The sequence below is a fragment of the Peromyscus maniculatus genome, chromosome 16, assembly GCF_049852395.1.
Source record: "Peromyscus maniculatus bairdii isolate BWxNUB_F1_BW_parent chromosome 16, HU_Pman_BW_mat_3.1, whole genome shotgun sequence".
Classification (NCBI taxonomy): domain Eukaryota; kingdom Metazoa; phylum Chordata; class Mammalia; order Rodentia; family Cricetidae; genus Peromyscus; species Peromyscus maniculatus.
Window position 1 is genome coordinate 13,720,912 of NC_134867.1, and position 22,488 is coordinate 13,743,399.

General features: G+C 44.3%; 2 protein-coding genes across 9 annotated transcripts in view; both read left to right on the top strand.

The window, feature by feature from the left end:
• Cep57l1 (centrosomal protein 57 like 1) overlaps positions 1-3,512 on the top strand; it is a 66,889-nt gene extending 63,377 nt beyond the window's left edge. For all 7 annotated transcript variants that reach the window (XM_042262013.2, XM_006982773.4, XM_076552395.1 and 4 more), the window contains 2 exons: positions 849-993; positions 3,260-3,512. In XM_042262013.2, the coding sequence (XP_042117947.1) occupies positions 849-993; positions 3,260-3,472 (358 nt within the window). In that variant the 3' untranslated portion in view covers positions 3,473-3,512. The remainder of the gene's footprint in view (positions 1-848; positions 994-3,259) is intronic.
• An 800-nt stretch (positions 3,513-4,312) lies between these two features.
• LOC102904867 (uncharacterized) overlaps positions 4,313-22,488 on the top strand; it is a 184,374-nt gene continuing 166,198 nt past the window's right edge. For both annotated transcript variants that reach the window (XM_076552390.1, XM_076552391.1), the window contains exon 1: positions 4,313-6,803. The gene's annotated coding sequence lies outside the window, so the exon portion shown is untranslated. The remainder of the gene's footprint in view (positions 6,804-22,488) is intronic.

A 22,488-nucleotide genomic window follows, 5' to 3' on the forward strand; every position in this document is an offset into this window, starting at 1 on the left:
GCAAGTAAGAATATCATCCCTTTTAGATTCTGCCTGGTCTGCATTACAAATTTGGAAGCATCCTCAGTAAGGAAGAGCTACACAAGAGTCATTGTGTTATATCCCATGCTTAAGTACATTTCAACATACACATCAGAACGACGTGACTTGGGTGGCAGGCTGGCTGAGCTCATGAACTGCTGCTGCACACCTGACTGTTCCTTTGACAGTATCTCTCCAGTCCCAGACATGGAACCGAAGAAGACCGTGTGTTGCCCTGTAGAACTGTTCGTTCTTTTTAGCGGAGGACACCAAGAATTTAGATTGCTTTTTAGATTGTTGAACAGCTAGATACTGAGATAGTTCTAAATGATTATGTTTATCATGATTTAGTTATATATCCTAATGCCAGTGACTATTTTTGAAGATTGATACTTTACTCTTAATTAAAACTCATACTTGAGCAAAAAATTAGATGTGACCAACAGATGACCTATAACAGTATTTGATGTTTGCTCTGGTTTATTGGGGTTTGTTTTTATTTTTTTGAGACAGGGTTTCTCTGTGTAGTTTTTGGAGTCTGTCCCAGAACTCACTCTGTAGACCAGGCTGGCCTCAAACTCACAGAGATCCTCCTGCCTCTGCCTCCCTAGTGCTGAGATTGAAGGCGTACATTGCCACCACCTGGCTTGTATTTGCTCTGTTTTTAATCAGCAGAAATAATCCATGTGTCATGTCAGACAATACTATTGTGTTTTTGTTTGCTTATTTATTTGTATTGCTGAGTATTGAACAGAGGACCTGATGTGTGGAGAAGCACTCTCTGACTGAGTTACATCCCCAGCCCTGAGGTTTGCTTTTCTCTGTAGGGAACACAGAGAACTACAGAAACAGATGCTGCAAGATGGAAGCCATTCAGTCTCTGATGATGCAGAGCATGCGCTGGAGCAATTAGTCAGGAAGATGGAAAGAAAAGGAGACCAGATCTCCAAACTCAAGAAGCATCAAGACAGTGTAAGGACACTTTTCTTTAACAAAGAAACGAACACACGCTACTCTTCTAGAACTGCTGGTCTTCAGGACATAAAAACAATTGCCATACAATGTGGGAAAGAAAAAGAGCTACTAGAAACCTGTGTATAGTCGGATGCTTCTGTGGGCCACCAACCAGCTCCCAAATAAAGACATGGAGACTTAGGCTTGTCCCACTAGCTCTTTTAACTTCATTTAACCTGTTTCTATTCATCTACGGTTTGCCTTGGGACTTTTTACCTTTCTTTCATTCTGTATGTCCTGCTTCCCTGCTTCTTCCATGTCTGTCTGTCTGGCCACTGACATCTCCCTGGTGTCTCCTTTCCTTTCAGAGCCTAAATTCCTCCTCCTACATACTTTCCCTGCCCAGAAGTCCCACCTATACCTCCTCCCTTGTTACTGGCCGTTCAGCTTTTTATTAGACCAATCAGGTGCCTTAGGCAGGCAAGGTAAAACAGCAACACATCTTTACAAACAAATGTTCTGCAACATAAACTAATGCAACACATTTTTGCATAGTTAAACAAATATTCTGCAGTGTATTTGTGGATTCGGTGTCACATTGGAAGTCTGTGGTATGGTGTGCTAAAAGGTACACAGGAGTCACCTCGTCCTCTTACAGAGAGCCGTCACTGCATGTAATGACTTGGGCCTCCTCTTCAGTTCTTCCAGACAAGAGTAGGAGCAAAAGAGTTGGTGTGGGTCAGACCTTGAGGAAATTGAACAGTGGCTGTCGCCTTGCGTCCCTCCAGTTACCCTTCCAGCATTCTTTCCTCATGTCTTCCCCTTTGTGCCCACAGAGGGGGCACCATACAGAAACCTGGTACCACCATCCTGAAGCCGTTCTCTCCCTTCTCCTGACACAAGCTGGCCTGTATTGTGTTCCATGGCAGACTATAGTTAGCAGAATCCAGGAGTGGGGGATTCTGTGCTCATGTTTTAGTAACTAAGAATGGCATAACCGTCAATATTTTAACAGAAGGATCCTGGGTATAATGTTTTACTCTAAGACGATGACTCCATCCATAGCTGAACTTAGAACACTCTGACATTGCTGACAGAAGGGAGTCCTTCCAGGAAACCTGACATCATATCATATACTTCATGCAGCTCTCTGCCTGGGGAGGGTCAGCATCTGGACAAGCCGCTGGTATATCAACCCTGCCACACACACATACTTCTATAACAGCGATTCGTAAAAACTCTAAATATTACTGTAGTCAAAAGTTTTCTTGTCCTGACTGCCTGCTCCCCATCCCAGTACTGCTTAAATAACCACAAAGAGACTTAATATTATTTATAAATGCTTGGCCAATAGCTCAGGCCTGTTACTACCTCTTACATTTAAATTAACCCATTTCTATTAATATATGTATTGCCATGTTGGCTCATGGCTTTACGTGTCCTCTAGCATGTCTTGCTTCCTGGGTGGCTGACTGGCATCTCCCTGGCTCCACTTTCCTTCCCATCATTCTCAGTTTGGCTTTTCCTCTTAACTTCCTGCCTGGCCTCTCAGTTTTTTATTAGCCAATGAGAGTAATACATATTCACAGTGTACAGAAGGATTATTCCAGAGCATATCACTGTATTTGTTATATTTATAGCCAAGAAAGAAAAATGTATTTTCATTTTACTGGCTTTTAAGACTATAGCAAGTAAAAAAAGATGTGATTGTGTTGGGGCAAAGATTATACAACTTGTTCCCATTCTTGGAATTACATAGAAGAATCTTTAGATAGAAGAATAATCACAATTTTTAGAGTTACCCAATCTATACATTTTATAATTTGAATAAGTGTTCAAGGCTTTTATTATGAGAAATTTAATCTTTAATTAAAAGTTGCCTCCTAGGCAAGCTAGTACCAATTCTTTACTTTGCTGTTAATATCACCTAAAAAATCCCCACTCTCTTGGAGCTCTGGTTCCCACCAGGAGCCTTTTGCTCCTCTTCCTGCCCTCCCCCATCTGCCCCGCTCTGACCTTCTCACATGCACACAGAGTTGTGCCAGCTCAGGTGTTCTCTGTCATCGTCTCTGTGCTTCCTCTCACTCCCTGGGGCCACAGCTCCCTGAAGCCAGGGCTGTTTGGGTGTTAGTCGGCTGCTGAGCAGTGGTGTCCGCTGTGGTCACGAGGAACTTGCTGAATTGAAACCTTTGACGGAATCTTTAATCCTCCAATCTAGTCATCTGTTTTAGAGTATATTTATATTATTTTTTACCTAAAACATTAGATTTTCCTTTCTCTACAGGTCCGTAAACTGCAGCAGAGAGTTCAGAGCTCAAGGATAAATGAACCTTCTATCCATTGGGAGGCTGGCAAACCTAAAGGACCAAAGAAAAATAGTCCTAGGAAATGTTTGAATGAAACTAACCCTTTTCAGAAAAACAGCAGCATTCATCCGGTCCAAGTTCACAATCTGCAGGTGAAACTGAGAAGAGACGACATCCAGTGGGAACAGTGACAATAGCAAACGTCACCTTAAATGAACCTCACCAGTGAGATCTCACGTGTCTAAGTGGTTTTTATTTAATATACTTTCGGGAACTTTTGAACTATGTTTCTGGCCTCTATAAAATGTGAAGTTGTGTATTTTCAGAATAATGGCTAATGACTTACCAAGAACCCCAGGCTAGGAAGTGGCTGCTTTTTGTTGTTGCTATTAACCATGGAAGCAGCTCCTTGAGGTAAAACGAAGAAGGCTACTGAGTGGACACTCATTCAGATCAAGTTGAATCTGAACTCCGAGTGCCATTCCACAGTGTCACTTAGGGAGGCTGTCACCTGCAGGTCAATATGAAATGAGAGTCCTCTAACGTCCCTGGAATGGCCATCTTACCTTTTTTTAGATCTCAGCAGTATTCTTGTTGGAAAAGGAAAAACACAATAATTCTGCAATTTTGTGAAAAATGCCTTTTAACAAGGCTTTGATGTGACAGCTATAAAAAGTAATGCATGATTGATTAATTTTTGAAGACATTAATTCAGCTTTCTTCCTCTTCTTTTCCCATTCTCTTTTCCAAACCTGCTTTCCTTTTCAACACCAGTAGCTGAGTTTATCTTACTCTTTTGTAACATTCATTCCTGGGTTCTTGTTTGTGATTTTCATTAGAATATAACAATGTGGGTGTCTAGGACCCAAGAAGATAATGGGATTTTATAAGAAGTTAGGCATTTAATTAACTTTATCCACAAGAGAAAATGAATTAGGTAAATGTGGTATCTTTTTTCATACTTTAAAATCAGTGATGTCACAATGGATTTCTTTGTTGTATACATGTTTTACAATAAATTTACACTTTTTGTCTTTCTAGAAGCCTATGGAAATTAGTACATATCTTTGGAACACTTATCTTTTTATCTTCTGGGACAACTAGAAAATTGATGTCATCAACTGGAACTAGACAAAAAGCTATAATAAAGGGAAAAATTTGGAATTAGGGACTAGGTATAAGAAATGAGCCAATTCCAAAGGGTCAATTGGAGTGTGTATTTACCTGAATTCCTAGGGGATGAGGAGTATGCAGTTGAGTGTGTAAACATTGGAGATCAGGAGCCCAAAGAGCTGCTTCAAAGCAAACAAAAGAAGCAATTATTTTCTTTCTTTCTTTCTTTCTTTCTTTCTTTCTTTCTTTCTTTCTTTCTTTCTTTCTTTCTTTCTTTCTTTCCTTCTTTCCTTCTTTCCTTCTTTCCTTCTTTCCTTCCTTCTTTCTTTCTTTTTTTTTCTTTTCTTTTGGACAGGGTCCCTCTGCGCAGCCCTGGCTGTCCTGGAACTTGATTTGTATACCAAGCTAGGCTCAAACTCACAGAAATCCTCTGCCTCCCAAATGCTGGGATTAAAGGCATGCGCCACCACCACCTGGCTCTCATTTTTTGAGACAGCAGGCCAGCCTGTCCCTGAACTCACTTTATAGTTATTGATCTCAAACTGGTTCTCCTGTCTACACCTCCCACATGTTACGGTCATAGGCATGTGTAGCCATGCCTGGCCAGGCAGTTTGTTTATTTTACATACACATTTGAGACAGGGTCTCAGTAGGTAGCTCTGGCATCTGCCTGCCTCTGCCTCCTGAAAGCTGGGGTTAAAGGTGTGTGTCACCATGCCCCACCTAAGAAAAGCAATTTTTTAAAAAAAATTATTTATTTTATTTTACAATGCCATTCAGTTCTACATATTTAAGGACAGTCTGTTTTCCTCAGAAGCATGGAAAGGTGTGCATAACAGAAATAGGTTAACTGTGGACCTTCTGGGGAAGAGGAAAACGACTCGTTCTCACGGTGTGGAGTGCCGGCTTAGAGGACCACGGGTAGTTAGCTGTAGGGACTGTGTTAGAGCATCTGTGGCTGAGCAGAAGCTCTCGACGGTGCATCTACTGTAACCTACGTCCCAACTCCACCCTGCTACCTCAGCAGCTCCACCTTCCTCCTGGAGAATATGAGCTCCGTCATTTCAATTTAGAAAGAAGGAAAAAAGTCCCAACCAGGGCCGCAACACAGCCCTTCACTTTCTCTGCCTGTGTTTCCTGAGTGCTTAGGAAACTGGCTGAACATACTTCATTTACCAATAAAGTCATTTTGTGTGGAAACAGGGCTGGATTATTACTAACTGGTCATGGATTTGGCCTGGGCTCAGCTCCCAGCATGGAATAAAAAAGAAAAATATATTGCTAAAACAAATTTCCATACAAAAGTTTTAGCCATTTAGAAATACTTGACTGTTTCAAATAAGAATTGAGGGTTGTCTCAAAAGTATAGTATGGTAGAAAAACGCTTAGGATTTCACAGTGAAAAGACTTCAAAGTCAGTCTCCACTGTTGAGGTCTACACAAGGCAAGGATTCCGTAGAGCCTCGGTTTTCCCTATAAGGGATCCTTCCAGTCCTGCCTCATTAGGTTGCTGTAAGAAGTACAGCACCCAACAGAGGGTTGGCATTTAGGGAAAACTCTACATCAGCAGTTCTCAACCTGTGGGTTGTGACCCCGGGGGTGGGGGGTGGGGTGCTGAATGACCCTTCCACAAGGGTCACCTAAGACCATTGGAAAACACAGTATTTACATTATGATTCATAACAGCAAAAATACAGTTAGGAAGTAGCAACAAACATCATTTTATGTTTGGGGGTCGCCACCACATGAGGAGCTGTATTAAAGGGTCACAGCGTTAGGAAGGCTGAGAACCACTGCTTTTGAATCTGAGCAGAAAAATAAAACACAAGTTTACGAAGCTTGAGGTCTAAAAGCAAAATCGTGGATATATTCAAGTAACTGAGTTGGCGTGTTCCAATCTGTTTACTTATCTTTCGTCTCTGTGGAAGTGACTTTGTCTTGCGTCCTAGCCTAGGTTCCTAAGGGAGAAATAGAGCATGCGGTCAGGCACTATGGTGCAGAAATAACATGATCACACCGCAAGTCACTCTGGAGTTTGTTTTGGTTGTTGAGGTGACATTTAATTACTAAGAAACAGTAAAGAATGGTTTTGTCAGTCCACCGTAACGACTGAAGGCAAACATTTTCACAGTCTACCTGCTTGCCAAGGCTCCTGACTGGATGGGGGGAGCCAAAGCTTTCTTTCCTGGATGGGATATTCTTTGGGCAGTGTTAGAGTTGCTGAGGCAACTTCCTTGCTGAAACATGGAATGATTTCATTAATTTTTTTTCACTGCCCTGAAAAAGAATTATTTGGGTTCTATTTAATTAGAAATTGGGGGCAAAAATAGAACTGGAACTTTCTAGCCAAGGCAGGTCTCAACTTTCATGGAACTGTGAAGCCAGAAAGGTCCAGTGTTGGAGCAGCAGGTATTGTGAGTTTCCTAATACTGGGGGTGTTGGGATCCAGGATGAGCTGCTCGGGAGCAGGCCGCTGCAGCGGGAGTTTCTGCAGCATTATAGGAGGAACTCAGCTCTGGGTGGTGTGAGGTTAAAGGAGGTTGTCTGGGAATGGGGTGTACCTGAAAAATCGTTTGGGGGTTCCAGGATGGGGATGGCACGCAGAGCCTCAGGCATGATTTCCAAGTCTCTGGGCACACACTGAGCCCCAGCCCCAGCTCTGAAAAGAATTGTAAAGATTTTGTTATAGCTCTTTTACTTTAAAAGTATAGTTTTTAACTATAGCATAGGTTTTTTTGTTTTATTTTGTTTGAGTCAGGGTCTTGATGTGTAGCCCAAGCTGACCTTGAACTCATGATGCTCCTCTCTCAGCTTCCTGAGTCCTGTGATTAAAAATATGTGCCACCATGGCCAGTTCATAAAGTAGTATTTTTAAGCTATAACGACTTGTCAAAAAATTAAATACAAATTTGATTTTTCAAAAAGATTATGATTTTAGTTATGTGTATGTGGTGTTGTTTGTGGGTAAGTGCACCTGAATTCAAGGGCCTGTGGAAGCCCGGGTGTCAGATCTGGAGCTGGAGGGACAGGTTGATGTGGGTGTTGGAGACCTCACTCAGATCCTCCAGAAGAGCAATACAAGCTCTTTACCCACTGAGCTGCCTCTCCAGGCCCCTATGGATTTGATTTTAGATGTTGTGACCAGTCTGTCAGGGCAGAGCTGGTTAGTTCTGTACAATAGAATGGATGTCACAGCCAAAGATGCATGGGCTGACAGATCCATGGGCTGGTGTTATTGATATGGAGTAAATAATTCCTATATGTTTACAAACTTCTCTATAAAAAGATAATAATCAATGTAGTGCTAGAATGCTAACTGATCATTTTAATTGCCTATGACTTTCAGTGTTTCTTGTACCAGACGGGAATTCAGTGGGTCTGTGTGAATAAGGAGGCCACACCCAATATGAAGGAAAATGAAATCTAACTCTGGTGAAAGAAACTTGAGGCCAGATTTTCTTTTAATTGTTTCTCTAGGCTGGCCCCAAACCGCTGTAGTGTTGGGATTATAGGCATGCACCACTATAGTCGATTGAAGCGGAATTCTTTTTTTGTTTGTTTGTTTTTGTTTTATTTATTTATTTATTTATTTATTTATTTATTTATTTATTTATTTATTTATTTATTTATTTTTGGAGACAGAGTTTCTCTGTGCAGCTTTGCGCCTTTCCCTGGAACTCACTCTGTACTCTGTAGCCCAGGCGCACCTTGAACTCACAGAGATCCTCCTGCCTCTGCCTCCCAGAGTGCTAGGATTAAAGGTGTGCGCCACCACTGCCCAGCCTCTGAAACGGAATTCTTGACCACACTCTGCCTAGAGTTCTTTGGATTTTGCTTGTCTAATTTTTCTTCATTCTTCAGGCTGTCCTTGAACTCACTGAGTAGATTATTTTTGTCTTTCCCAGAGGCAGAGAACCCTGAGGGCAAGGTTCTTTCTGCTCATCCTATGGCATCCAGCACAGTGCTTGGCCCAAAAATGGTATCTCACTAAATGTTTGTTAGATAATTTGTTGCCTACAAATTATAGGAGGCTACTGCTTTGGGCTGAGCTCCTGTACAGGGTCCCAGCAGATCAGCCTAAAAGTTATTCCGGCCCCAAAGGCAACAAATCAAGACTAAGTTATTTAGCCTTTCAGAAATAAAAGGTAACAATGAGAATAATTCCTCCCAATAGACCAATTTTAATAGGCCTATTAATGAGATTTCCTCTGCTTTAATCTTTACAAAAGCAAATTACTTGAAATAACCCAAGGTATTTTGTCTCCCTCTCACATAGAAGGCCGGGTTTTTGTCTTTGTTTTCTGGGTTTTTGTTTGTTTAATTTCATGTGTATGGGTGTTTTGCCTGCATGGTTGTCTGTGCATTATGTAAGTACAGTGTCTGCAGGGCCCAGAGAGGACACTGGAGCCTCTGGAACCGGAGTTAGACAGTCGTGAGCTGACGAGTGGGTGCTGAGAATTGAATCGGGGTCCCCTGGAAAAGCAGCCAGTGCTCTCCGCCACCGAGCCGTCTCTCCAGCCCCGGTTCTTGTTTTGTTTCTGTGGTTCTGGGGAATGACTGAACCCCGGGTCTCGCCCACACCAGCCAAGCACTGACTGTAGCGGTGCACTCCCACCCACCTCAAGGGGGTTGGCTGTGAGATAGCAAACCCCCCTTTCCTTCTTCGTACCTTCTGCAGCCCTTTTCTGAGTACAAAACCAACTTCACTAGCAGCTCATCGGAGTTCCTATTTCATGTAGTGTTGCGTGAATCGAGCATCACAGAGCCAGTTAAGATCTTGAAACTAAACGGGTTACGGTTCATGGACGTGTGCTAACCTAACCTTATTAGTGGTCTTTTCTGAGTACTGGGCTGGGCACTGTGGTTTCGGGCACCTGGTCAGCTGTTCTGCTCAGGTGCTTTCAAGAACTCGAGACCTGTTTTATAGCCCCTGGGAAAGAAGAGCCCAGCACTGTTTGCTTGGGGCAGGGCTGGAATGGCTTCCACCCCCAATGGGCCCTTAGAAAGAAGCCTCCTTTAGTGCTGTGATGTCACATGAAGACGAGAATTGAGAGCCAAGGGTTCTTCAATTGGATATTGCTATATTTGACTTGTTCATTTAATAAATATTCTCTAATAAACACCTATTTATGTCAAAATATTAAAGGCAATGGGAGATTCAAGAACAGCAATTCTGACAGGTGAGATATGGGACAATGTAAATAAGGAGAAGGGAACAGTAGATGCCATAGAGGCAATGGCTACTCTAGACACTCAAACAAGTCCATGCCCGCTCAGTGTTTATTCTTTCTCCTAGTGACAGATGCTTTGGGCTCGGCCTGTTTGTGATTTCTGCATCTCCATCTTGCTCTTATCATTTCACCTGCTCTTTCCTGGTAGCAGCATCCCTCTGCCTCTTCCTGGCCTTGTTTATTGATGGTACCGGGTACCGGCTTGTTTAGGGTTTCAGACGCATGTCCCCAGCCAGTCCTTTAGCAGTATGGTATTCAAAGGCAGGACCAGATATCAACATATGAGACATTAAAGAGAGTGTGTTGGGGAGAGAGGGAAGCATTCATGACTTAGATAAAACTGAAAAATAATATATACGTAGGAAAGGTATGTTCCGAAGGCCACTTACCGACTTGCACTTGGTTATGCAAATGGTTGACAGCTTTTCTCATGAATTGAAGCCACTGTCAGTTCCTCGCCTTTTCAGTTCGCTGGTTGGATCAGATCTGTTTGTACAGCTACAGACCCTGTCCTGCCGGTGGGTTGGCACTGTGCTGAGTCCCGGCCGGCCCCTGTTTAAGTGGTACAGACATCAGCGGTGCCACAGTGCTGCAGATGTGGTGAAGGTGGATGATGTTCTCAGAACTTTGTAAGCAGTGGAGCATAGTTTTGTTTTTAATTTTCTCATGATGCTGCAGACCAAATCTTGGGCCTTGGGCATTCTAAACACAGACTGTATCTCTGAGCCATATAAGTGTGGGCTGGCCAGTTCAGAGTAGAGATGCTTCCAGACTCCTTGTATGGCTGTGGAAGTCTACTGGTTAGCCCACATAGGCTAATATGAATTTATTTGGTGTGTTTTACAGATGGAAGCCTGTTTTAACCAAATTCTTGGGGTTCCTGGTTTACATGTGATTTCCAAACACTGGCTGACCTACATCAGAGAAAGACTGCTTTTCTAATGTAGGCAAATAAATAAATAAATAAACATAATCATTTGCCAAGTGACCTCATTACTCCACCCCACTGTGGACTTGGAGGGGGGCTGGAGTTAGGGAAGAAATGCCTTCTGCGGGTGCTGTGGTCTGTTTTATAATCCGCAGAGAGGTGACACTTGTGGTGGGCATGTCTGCAGTCTGAAATGGGCAAACCCCATTTGTCTTGGTAACAACTGTCAGCGGTGTGGCGTGGCGTCATAACATAAAAAGTACAGTCTGCAACAGCAACATTGTAGCAATCCCGGCAAGCGTGCCGTCATGCTGAGCAGTCTGCCTGTTCCCAGTTTTATAATGGGTTAGTAGAAAAGATACATAGCTTATTTCAAAAATAGCTTTGTTAAGTAACTCCTGAGAGGGAGCTTGTGTTTCTGTGGCTTTTAATTCTACATTTTAAGTCTGTGGCTGTTGTAGTCTCCAGATTTCTTTGGGGTCACATCAACATTGTTCTGAAGAACTGCTGTAGAGAGAAGTCAGCAAAAGAACGGCCCTCAGTATAGTTCTGCCCACTTAGAAGCAGTTCATCATGCTAAAGTTGCTCCAACAGTTAAAGATAGGATCTGAGCTGGCCACATGGCTCAGCAGGTAGAGGTGCTCCCCAGTGAGCCTAAAGACCTGGCGTGTGCTCAGGAGCGTGAGAGCCACACCCAGCACGCACGCATGCACACACGCACGCACACACTGTGGTGCACATACGCACCTCCATGCACACCTCACGCACATACACGCACACCAACAAATGTTTAAGATGTTTGAAGAGCTCCTAGTCTTCATGAGAAAAGGGTTGGGAAGTAGGTAGCCCTCCGATGACGGTAAACAAGGCACTCTTGAGCGTCTTCTGATTACGTGAGCCCAGGCTCTAGAGAACCTTGCAAGTGTTCTGTTGGTTTGCTTCTTACTGGTTTCCTTAAAGTTAAATGTACGGTGAAGTGTAGGGCACTTCTTGGAAAAACCTATTACTGAGCTAGTACAGAATGTGAATCATTCCTTGCCTGAAATACAGGACTGATGTTTACAGGGCAGTTGTCCAAAATAGTCCTGGCTGGCTTGAAAGCATTTCACTTTTCATCACTGTGTTACTTAAAACATGAGCCATTTTGGTACACAGGAAACCCACTTAAAGTTAAATTTTCTCTCCTGAGAATCCTAGAGATCGTTTGTGGTTTTAAGACTAGTTTCTAGCAAAAGTATCTTTACTGCCTTAAAATATTTCCAGAGATGAGCTAGATGCAGAAGAATATTAATGTTTTACATACTGAAATGCCTGAGCATGTGAAAAGCATTATTGCCTTCAGTTTTCCCAGAAATTAGCCAAGCTCCTAATGAAAAGCGGAGAAATCCAGCACAGATGGGAAGTTCTTCCTGGAGAGGGACATCTACGGCTGCCTGGGTCTCCAAGCACCGCCCTCTCCAGCTGGATGCGCTCTTCTATGCAGCGCTTCCGTCTGATGGACTTGAGAGCATTGATAGCGGTCGGATGAGCTTTGATCCATTTTTGTCATGTGATTTAAGTGCTCGACACATTAGCAGGGGTTTTTTGTTTTGGTTTGTTTTTTTTTGTTTGTTTGTTTGTTTTGTTTTTTTTTTTTTTAAGATGGGGCTTTGTTCCTCTGTCCTTTACAGAATAAGCTTGGTGATCGTTTTCCAGCATTGTAGTAGAAAGCCTGAGAAAGTCCATTCAGATGTCAGCGCACAGTTGCAAAGCTGTCCGCCTGTGTTCGCATGCCCCAATCACAGTGGCTCCAGGGTGAGGCAAAATATTATGGGATGGGGTTGGGGGTGACAGGGCAAGTCTCTTAGCTGTGACCTCTGGGAAATAAAGAGAGCTCACTTTTTAAACAAAGTTCCAAAACCCACAGATGGGTTTCTCTGCTGATGAGTCAGCCCTTGTGATCCTTTCTTCTCCCAAAGCACCTGTGTCTCCAGCACCCCACTTCCGGGGACTGTTGTGGTTTCTTCTGTGATAAAGCCCCCTGAGGAAGAAACCTTCAGGGAGACTGTCTTGGCTCACAGTTCCAGAGGAATGGAGTCCATGATGGTGAGGAAGGCCTGGCACCAGGAACAGGAAGCTGGCTGACCCTCTGAAGCCACACCCAGGAAGCAGAGAAAAAAGAGCTGGGTGGACCTGGCTCGGTGGCGACCTTCCAGCCCACCTAGCGGTGTTCGTCCTCCAGTGAGACGAACTTTCTGAAGGTTCCACGACATTCCCCTACTGCACTGCCAGCCGGGGACACATGAGCCCACGGAGAATGTCTTGCAATCAAACCACACGGGGACCAAGCCATCAAGACAAGACTTTTAGGGACCATTGCGGTTCTAAATCATAACAAGCTCCCAAGTGCCAAGAGGGCTGTGACCTGTGTGTGGGCAGACTATTGTAACTTGATCACACAGTCCTCAGTCACAAACTGTAGATGACAGTATGATGTCCCAGTGTCCAAAGGCGGACACCCAGACCAACTAAAACACTGTTGCTTCAAACTATCATATGCTGAAGTTAAAAAACATAAACTAGAAGTTAAATCATTTAGGAAGGTTTATGTGCAGAGATTTGTAAGAGTCCAAGAAAGATTTATCAAATTAAAAATAAGAAAAGTAAAAGAAAAAAACCCTACAGAATTACCAGAGCCACCAAATTCATTATTTTCTCCAGAGTAGAAAACAATTCAAATGATTACCACATCTGAGAAAGTCATCATGTATCTTCAGACATCAGCATTGCCCAGACTGGGGACGCAGTGTCAAGAGATTTATAGGGGAGACTGAAGGTCTCATTCATTGGAGAATGAACTAGCCATGATGACTTCCTGTAGCTATTTTATATCAGTATTTCATTTCCAGTGATCCCCAAGATGGCCTTCGGGGGTTCAGTGGTTAAATCAGCAGGACTCCTGGAACCCAGAAAGCTTCCATGCTCCTGGTTATGGTCCATTAGAGGAAGAGGATACAGGGTAAATCAGCAACTGATAAGGCACATGAAGGACCTAGCATGTGTGTGTAAACCCAGCGTTCTGGAGGCTGAGGCAGGAAGAGTTCGAGACTAGCCAAGGCTACCTAAGAAAACCTGTCTCAATCTCCTCTCAAAACCATATAAGCCAGAGACTGAACAGCAGGTTCAAGCATTAGGTTGGTTTTTGTTTTGTTTTTTTTTCCTCAACGAAGTCACACAAACAGCCTTCCATCCATCCAGCACTGTTTGTGATACTGGTCTCTGAGTTTTGCCAACAGGAAGCTGCTCTAAGCTTGGTCCATTGGTCCCATGGGCATGGCTGGCAGCCTGTACGGCTGACCTCCAGCATCCAGCTCCACCAGCAGTCAGGCTGATGCATCCATGTCCCCGCCATAGGTCACGTTGTTAGCTCAGGCTATCTGCCATAGCCAAAGGCTCCAGTAAACAGAAATACTCCTATCGGGCAGAAAATCCCAAGAACTTCAAAGTCACCTTCCAGGAGCTGGAAGAGCCGAGTCTTAGCTTAAAATGTGACGAGTCACAAGGAGTCCCTGCTCTGCGTATGCTCATAGCTGTCATTTCCTAACCCTGGAGTAGGATGGCCTCTCCAGACTTCCTGCTGCACAGATTAACCGTCGTTCCTGAGCTCTTTTCTTGATTCAGTTCTGTCTCAGGTTTCCACTGCTGTGATAAAACACTAAGACCAAAAGCAACTTAGGCAGGAAAGGGTTTATTTCACCCTGTGGTTTGTAGTCCATCATCCAGGGAAGTAAGGGCAGGATCCTGGAGGCAGGCGCTGATGCCATGGAGGGATGCTGGAGGGGTGCTGATGCCAGGGAGGGGTGCTGATGCCATGGAGGGGTGATGATGCCATGGAGGGGTGCTGGAGGGGTGCTGATGCCATGGAGGGGTGCTGGAGGGGTGATGATGCCATGGAGGGGTGCTGGAGGGGTGATGATGCCATGGAGGGGTGCTGGAGGGGTGATGATGCCATGGAGGGGTGCTGGAGGGGTGATGATGCCATGGAGGGGTGCTGGAGGCAGGAGCTGATGCCATGGAGGGGTGCTGGAGGGGTGATGATGCCATGGAGGGGTGCTGGAGGGGTGATGATGCCATGGAGGGGTGCTGGAGGGGTGATGATGCCATGGAGGGGTGCTGATGCCATGGAGGGATGCTGATGCCATGGAGGGGTGCTGCTACTGCCTTGCTCCTCATGGCTTGCTCAGTCTGCTTTCTTATACACCCCCGGAGCACCTGCCCGAGGGTGAGCTGCTATGGGATGGTCTGTATGGCAAATTGCTCTGATTGGTCAATAAATAAAACACTGATTGGCCAGTGGCCAGGCAGGAAGTAGGTGGGACAAGGAGAGAGGAGAATTCTGGGAAGTGGAAGGCTGAGGCGGAGAGACACCGCCAGCCGCCGCCATGACCAGCACCATGTGAAGTCGCCGGTAAGCCACCAGCCACGTGGCAAGGTATAGATTTATGGAAATGGATTAATTTAAGCTAAAGAACAGTTAGCAAGAAGCCTGCCACGGCCATAGAGTTTGTAAGCAATATAAGTCTCTGTGTTTACTTGGTTGGATCTGAGCGGCTGTGGGACTGGCGGGTGACAAAGATTTGTCCTGACTGTGGGCAAGGCAGGAAAACTCTAGCTACAGTGAGCTAGGCCCACATCCATCAAACGCTGATCCAGCAAATCACCACAGACAATCTGGCTAGGGGGATTTCTCAATAGATATTCTCTCTTCTCCAATTCCTTTAGCCTCTATCCAGTAGACATAAGACATAAGTCAGCACAGGAGCATTACTTTAATGACTAATTTAATTATGTAAGGATGATTTAAAAATCGATGCTTAACATACAAGGAATTTGGTGAGGTCCGGTTCATAAAGCTGGAGCATCTGATGCTGAAGTTTAAGCACAGCTTTGGTTGTTCTGTGAAGTAAAGCCATAAGGTTGTTGTTACATTAAGAACCGCTGCACCCTCTGTTGCCAGCTGCCTAGACTGGGCTGTTTGAGGGTGGGCTGGTCTCACTTTAAGGGGGTCTGTGGCATGGTGCAGACAGGAAAGGGGGCAGGTTCTTACTCCCTGCTGAAACAGCCCCGGGGCCATGATGAGTAAAGGCTCTTAGTCAAGGCACCATGTCTCCTGGAAACACAGTGACCACATGATTAGAACGTGCTCCCCAGAGATCATTTGCAGGGGATGTAGTCCCTCAGGCAACGGTGTCCAGAGTAAGCCATGAGGACTCTGCCCTGTGCCTGGATTAATGTCATCACCCCAGGACAGCTCAGGAGTGAGATCTTTAGAAAAGAATGCGGAAGGTCCCCCTCCCTCTTCTTCTTCCTCTCCCTCTCCCCTTCCCTCCCATTCCTTCCCCTCTCCCCTTCCCTCCCCCTTCCCTCCCCTCTGCCCTTCCCTTCCCTCCCCCTTCCCTTCCCCTTCCTTCTCCTTTCTTCCTCTCTCCCTTTTGCAGAGAGAAAACAGCAAAAGGATCTTGTCAGAAGCTGACATCTGGATCTGGGCTCCTCTGCCTGCAGAGCTGTGAACAAATCAAGTCTGTTCTTGGTGACTGACCCAGTCCATGATACTGTACAGTAGCAGTGCACACACACACACACACACACACACACACACACACACACACACACACACACGGCCGTGACTCTCTACAGCTGCAGTGCACACACACGGCCGTGACACTCTACAGTAGCAATGCACACACACATCGCCACACTTAGCTGATTTAGGACCGGAGTTACTTCGGATTAGTTCCGAAATCACTCCTGACTGTGGGAAGCACTTTTCAAAGGCATCTTACTCAGGAGGTAGAGGCAGGAGTGTCAGGAGCTCAAAGTCATCCTCAGATACATAGCAAGTTCAAAATAAGCCTGGGCTACGTAAGAGGCAGGCAGGTCCCTGAGTTCGAGGCCAGCCTGGTCTACAGAGAGAGTTCCAGGACAGCCAGGGCTACACAGAGAAACCCTGTCTTGAAAAATAAACAAACAAAACCAGAGAAGTTTACTTTGAAGGATAATTTGTAAGTAACTGCAAGTTTTCAAAGGACTTTCTCATAAAAATACAAAGAGTTTGTGGATATCAAGTCTGCAATTGTTCATGGCAGAGGAGATGATCTCATGTGCTTGCCATCGCCATGGAGGTTGCCACAGACCCCCGCCATCACAGCCAGCATTGGCAATAGAGGGGTTACATATCCACAAAGCTTGAGGTCTGTTTCTTACATTAAAAAAATTTTATTTCTAAATACTTTACATTTGTATTATTACAAACCTTGTTTTAAAAAATTAAATCAGTTCTTTGGCAATTTCCTGCATGTGTATAAAACATTCTGGTCATTCTCCTTACACCCACTTCTGTATCTTCCCACCCCTAATCAGCCCCTCTTCCCTCCTGGTCTCTTCCCCGGGTCCGTGACTTCTGGGTTGTTTTGTGACCATTCAGTTTAATCAGGGTCATTGTGTGACCATTGTTTTGGGATTATTCACTGGAGTCTGGTGGGGTCACCAGGGTTATGCAACTGACTTTATCAGTGTGGAATATGGCTCTCTAGGCTCCTCCTCCATATATGCCCGGCTGTAAAGAGATATGTGTGTGTGTGTGTGTGTGTGTGTGTGTGTGTGTGTGTGTGCACCCAGTCATCCACTGTTGCTGTGAGGCTGCGATTATAATGGCTGTTGCATTGCCAAAAGATGGCATTTCATAGCCTCTTTCGCTGTCTTTAGATCCTGACATTCCTCATGTGCAGTGTCCTCGAGCCTTGGAGGGGATGCTTGCTATCAATGTCCTGTTTAGGGATGAGCACTCAAATGTCACCTATTCTCAGTTCTGTCTCATTGGTTTTCATGAAAATGAATGACCGTGGCCTGCTTTTGTTTGCCAGGCTTTCTTTTCGCTGTACATGCAGAGCCATCAACGGCAGGCATCTGCCCTTGGGGTGGAAGGTCTGAGGTTCCAGAAGCAGACGGGGAGTGCACAGGCCCGAGCTGTTCGCTTCCTTAGCCGTTTCCAGTTTGGTCTTGGTGGTGCTTTCTGTCTAGAACCCAAACATGGCAAAGAGGGGTCAAGAAGATTCTTAAAGATCATGGTTCAAAAGCCGGGCGGCAGTGGTGCATGTCTTTAGTCCCAGCACTCGGGAGGCAGAGGCAGGTGGATCTCTGTGAGTTCCAGGCCAGCCTGGTCTATGGAGTGAGATCCAGGACAGGCTCCAAAACTACACAGAGAAACCCTGTATCAAAAAAAAAAAAATTGTGGTTCATGAAAATGAATGACAGACTTGGATGGCTCACGCCTACAATCCCAGCACTTGGGAGACTGAGTTTGAAGCCAGCCTGTTCGTAGTCTTGAAGGTTTTTTTAAAATATACATTGACTTTCTGCTGAATGAGGAGACATATGAAGGAGACTGGGGGCTGACTGGAACGGGAAGGTAAAATCTGCAGTATTGTAATTCTGTTAGGAAAACCTGTTGTAGGGAGTACAGGGCAGGTCTCTTCCTCAAGTGCTGACCAGATTCTGAACCAATGGAGGCTGAAAATCCTAAGTTCAAAGTCCTGGAAAGACAGAAGTTCAAAGATGAGAGGAGAGAAAAGCCGAGCCGTCAGTCAAGAGCCTGAGGAGTCCATGCCTGAGGAGAAAGCAGGGCACACAGGGGCCGAGAGGACGTGATGCTCCTGGTAGGACCAAGTGACCTGGAGACATTTGCCCAGCTTTCCTCTCGAGACACTGGCCAGGGTATTGAAGCTGCAATGATGTAAGAGGCTACAGAGCCAAACTGAAATATCTAAAGGGCACAACTAACTACTATGTGCGTGCGTGCGTGCGTGCGTGTGTACTTGTTCACCTGTAGGGGGCTATGTATGGATGTGATACGTGATGTGGTCAGATGTGTGTGTTGATCCAAGGCTGTTGTTCTCCATCTTACTCACTGAAAAAGGCTCTCTCCATCACACCCAGAGCTTGCTGATACCGCTCATTCGGCTAGTTAGCTTGCTCTAGGCTGGGATTATAGGCAGGCTGCCATGCCTGCCCAGCATTTATGTGGGGGCTGGGGATCTGAACTCAGGTCCTCAGGCGTGCACCCAGGCCCTCTATTCCAAGCTTAGGTGATTCGAAGAAAGCAGGGCTTAGTGGGAAACAGACAGTGTTCAAGACGTTATCTTATACACACTAAGGGCTGGCAGTGTAGCTCGTTGGTGAAGCACTGGCCCACTGTGGGTGAGGCCCTGGTGGACCCCAGCACTGGGGAGAAAAGAGAGACACCATAAAACAGGTGACACGAATCTCCAGAGCTGGAAAAATAAAAGCAAATTAAACGTGAGATCTAAAAGCAATAATAAGTGATGAACTGAATTCAACCAGAGACATGAGTAACCTTAAAAAAATCAATACAAATATTAGTCCTTTAAAAACATGAATGAAATTGATACATTCCCAAGACAGATAGAGACAAGAGAGCAAACAGAGAAATCATGACTCTCAATGTAAAGTTTATAGCCTTGTACAGACATTACAATGTTGAAGCTTTCAAATGTCAAGAAAATGAAAAATGGCTTGTAGGATGAAGGAAATATTTGTCAGGTATAGCTGATAAATGGCACACATATGGAAGGTGTAAAGAACACAGCCTGGGTGTGGTGACCCAAATCTATAATCCCCAAACTTGGGAGGTGAAGGCAGGAAGATCAGGGATTCAAGGCCAGCCTCTGCTACACAGGGATTTTGAGGCCAGCCTGGGATACACAAGACTCTGACTCAAGGAATTTTTTAAAAGGAACACTTACAACTCACAAGAAGAAAAAGGGAGGAGGAGGGAGGAAGAGGAAGGGGGGTCAACACTGAACTCATAGATGGTCAACATCAGTGACCACCAGGAAATGCAAATGAAAATGATATCACTTCATACCAAGTGTGGTAGCTTAAGCCCAAAGTTCCAAGTTTGGGCACGACTGCAGAGAAACTGAACCCTTGCATCTTACGGAAGTGTATACAATCATGCTGCTACTTTGGAAAACATCTGGTAGATGCTCACAAAGTTCAAACAGTTAACATTTGACTCAGCAACTCCACTCCTGCATATGTATGTACCCCAGAGGAATGAAAACCTTTATACACACATACCTGCACTGTCAGGCCAGCGTTCCTATAGCCCCGAGTAGAAACAGCTCATCCGCCGTAGGCCGGGGAGCCGGGGAAATGCTATGCAGCCGTACGATGGAATGCTACTCAGACACTGGAAAGGAATGAAGCACAGAGCACGCTGCTCATGCTGTCATCTCAGCACGGGGAAGTTGAGGCAGGAGGATGGAGAGGTCAAGTCCAACCTGAACTGTATAGCAAGACCTTGTCTCAAAAACAAAGGACTCACATGTCAGTACATGCTATAACATGGATGAATCTTAAAAACATCATGCTAAATCAAAGAAGCCAACCACAAAAGACCACATATGGTATGGTTTCCTTTATATGAAATATCCAGAATGGGCGAATGAATGTCGGGGACAGAAAGGGGGTCGGTGGATGCCTACTGCTGAGAGGCAATGGCTTAGAGAATGAGACTAATTAGAGCACTTTGCTTTGGGGGTGGAGGTGAGAAACTCTGAGGTTGGTCTTGGTAACGGCTGTAAGACCCTGCAGACACTAAGACAGTTGACTGAACATCCTATGTGGGATTAATTCTATGCAGTGGAAATAATCCTCTAAACTGTTCAAAATATGGATAGCCTTCAAAATGTGTTTACTTATGGGTTTCAGGTATGAAATGGTCTGTAAGAAAGGTTATTAAAATAGGCACAAAGGGAAACAGGCCATATGAGTTATCACATATGTAGTATCTTTTTAATATTTTTATTTTATATTATTATTGTGTTTGTGTATGATTGTGTGCATGCATGGTGTGTGTGTGTGTGTGTGTGTGTGTGTGTGTGTGTGTGTGTGTGTGTGTGTGTGTGTGTGTGACAACACGAGGCAGAGGACAACTTCCAGGAGTTGGTTCTTTATATCTGCCATGGCATCTGGATTGAAATTCAGGTCATCAGACTTACACAGTGCCTTTACCTGCTGAGCCGGCTCACTGGCCTTCATGTGTAGATTTTTGTTGTTGTTGTTTTGTTTTTTGTTTTTCAAGACAGGGTTTCTCTGTGTAGTTTTGGTGCCTGTCCTGGATCTCACTCTGTAGACCAGGCTCTGCCTCCCAAGTGCTGGGATTAAAGGCGTGTGTCATTGCTACCTGGCTCATTTGTAGCTTTTGAGAAACTAAATCTGGAGGGGCTGGAGAGATGGCTCAGTGGTCAAGACTACTGACTGCTCTTCCAAAGGACCAGAGTTCAATTCCCAGTACCCACACGATGGCTCACAACTGTCTGTAACTCCAGTTCCAGGAATTTAATGCACTTTCCTGACCTCCTTAGGCACTGCATGCATTTAGTACACATATATACCTGCAGGCAGGCAGAACACCCATATGTGATATAGATATATAGGAGGATATAGAGATGATAAGATAAAAGGATAGATTAATCAACCTACTTTTAAAGAACAACTTGTTTAAAATGTTTTACATTGGTATAGATTTTAGTTTATGCTTAAAATGTTTTACATTGGTATAAATTTTAGTTTATTGATACAAACTTGAAGTTAATTTTGTTATACTGTATATATATATTTCTATTCTTGTTTGAGGTATTATGTTTATGTAACTCATTTAAAATTGTAATGGATAATTAAAAATAGGTTAATAATTAGTCATTTATGATAATCATATTTGTAACCATGTTAGTTAAGTCTTCTAGGTATACATAGATATATTTCAGATAGATAGGTAATCTTCAAACACTTCATAGACCTAGAGAATATGGCATTTAAATAACTTAGAATTCTGTTGACATGAGACACAATTGCTCCTGGCTGCACCAATTTGATCCCGAGAGAATGTTGGGCTTCTAAGACATTTCCATTTGGAAGTTTGTCTTCTTGGCACAAAATGGCCTACTGGGCAAAGAACTGCCCTTGCCTTGACGGCTGACAGTACAAATGCAATGCTGTCCTTTCTGGACAAGCAGGACACAAGGAAAGCGACCACTGTACTCTGCCAAGACAGGGTAAGATGGTCTTTCAGAATTCCTGCTTCTGAAAATGGTCTGTCAGATACTCTAGGCCTGTAGCCAATTTGAATGCACCAATAATGCTGAGAAACATTAGGTGACTGTCCAGGCTGCCAGCTGTCTTGGTCTACTCTTGCAAGATTCCCGAAAGTTGCTTGCATCCATCTACCATTTCTCAGGTACCATTATCTTCCTTCTCAGGTCTTTGATGTGGTTAAAGACTAGATAGTTATAATTTCCTCAGTTATGATAAAAGATAAGTTAGATATAAAACCTTAAACTCACAAATATAAGATAGATAGGACATCTTCTTTAATATTGTAACTGTAATTCTTGCTTGATAATTGTTTTGTTATATGTAATTTTACTATGTTAAAGTTAAAACCTTCCTTTTTAAAAAAAGAAGAAAAGGGGAAGTGCTGTGGATATTACTCTATGTAAATAAAACACTGATGGCCAGTGACCAGGCAGGAAGTATAGGTGGGACAAAGAGAGAGGAGAATTGAGGAAACAGGAAGAAGGAGGGAGAGACACTGCAGCCACCGCCAGGACAAGAGCATGTAAAGATGCCGGTAAGCCACCAGCCACGTGGCAAAGTATAGATTTATAGAAATGGGTTAATTTAAGATAAAAGAACAATTAGCAAGAAGCCTGCCACGGCCATACAGTTTATAAGTGATATAAGTGTCTGAGTGATTATTTTATAAGTGGATTGTGGGACTGCGGGGCTTGGGGAACCTGGAGAGAAGCCCTCCAGCAACACATATGTATAAAGTAAAAATAAATAAACATAAAAAATCTCACAAAAATAAACA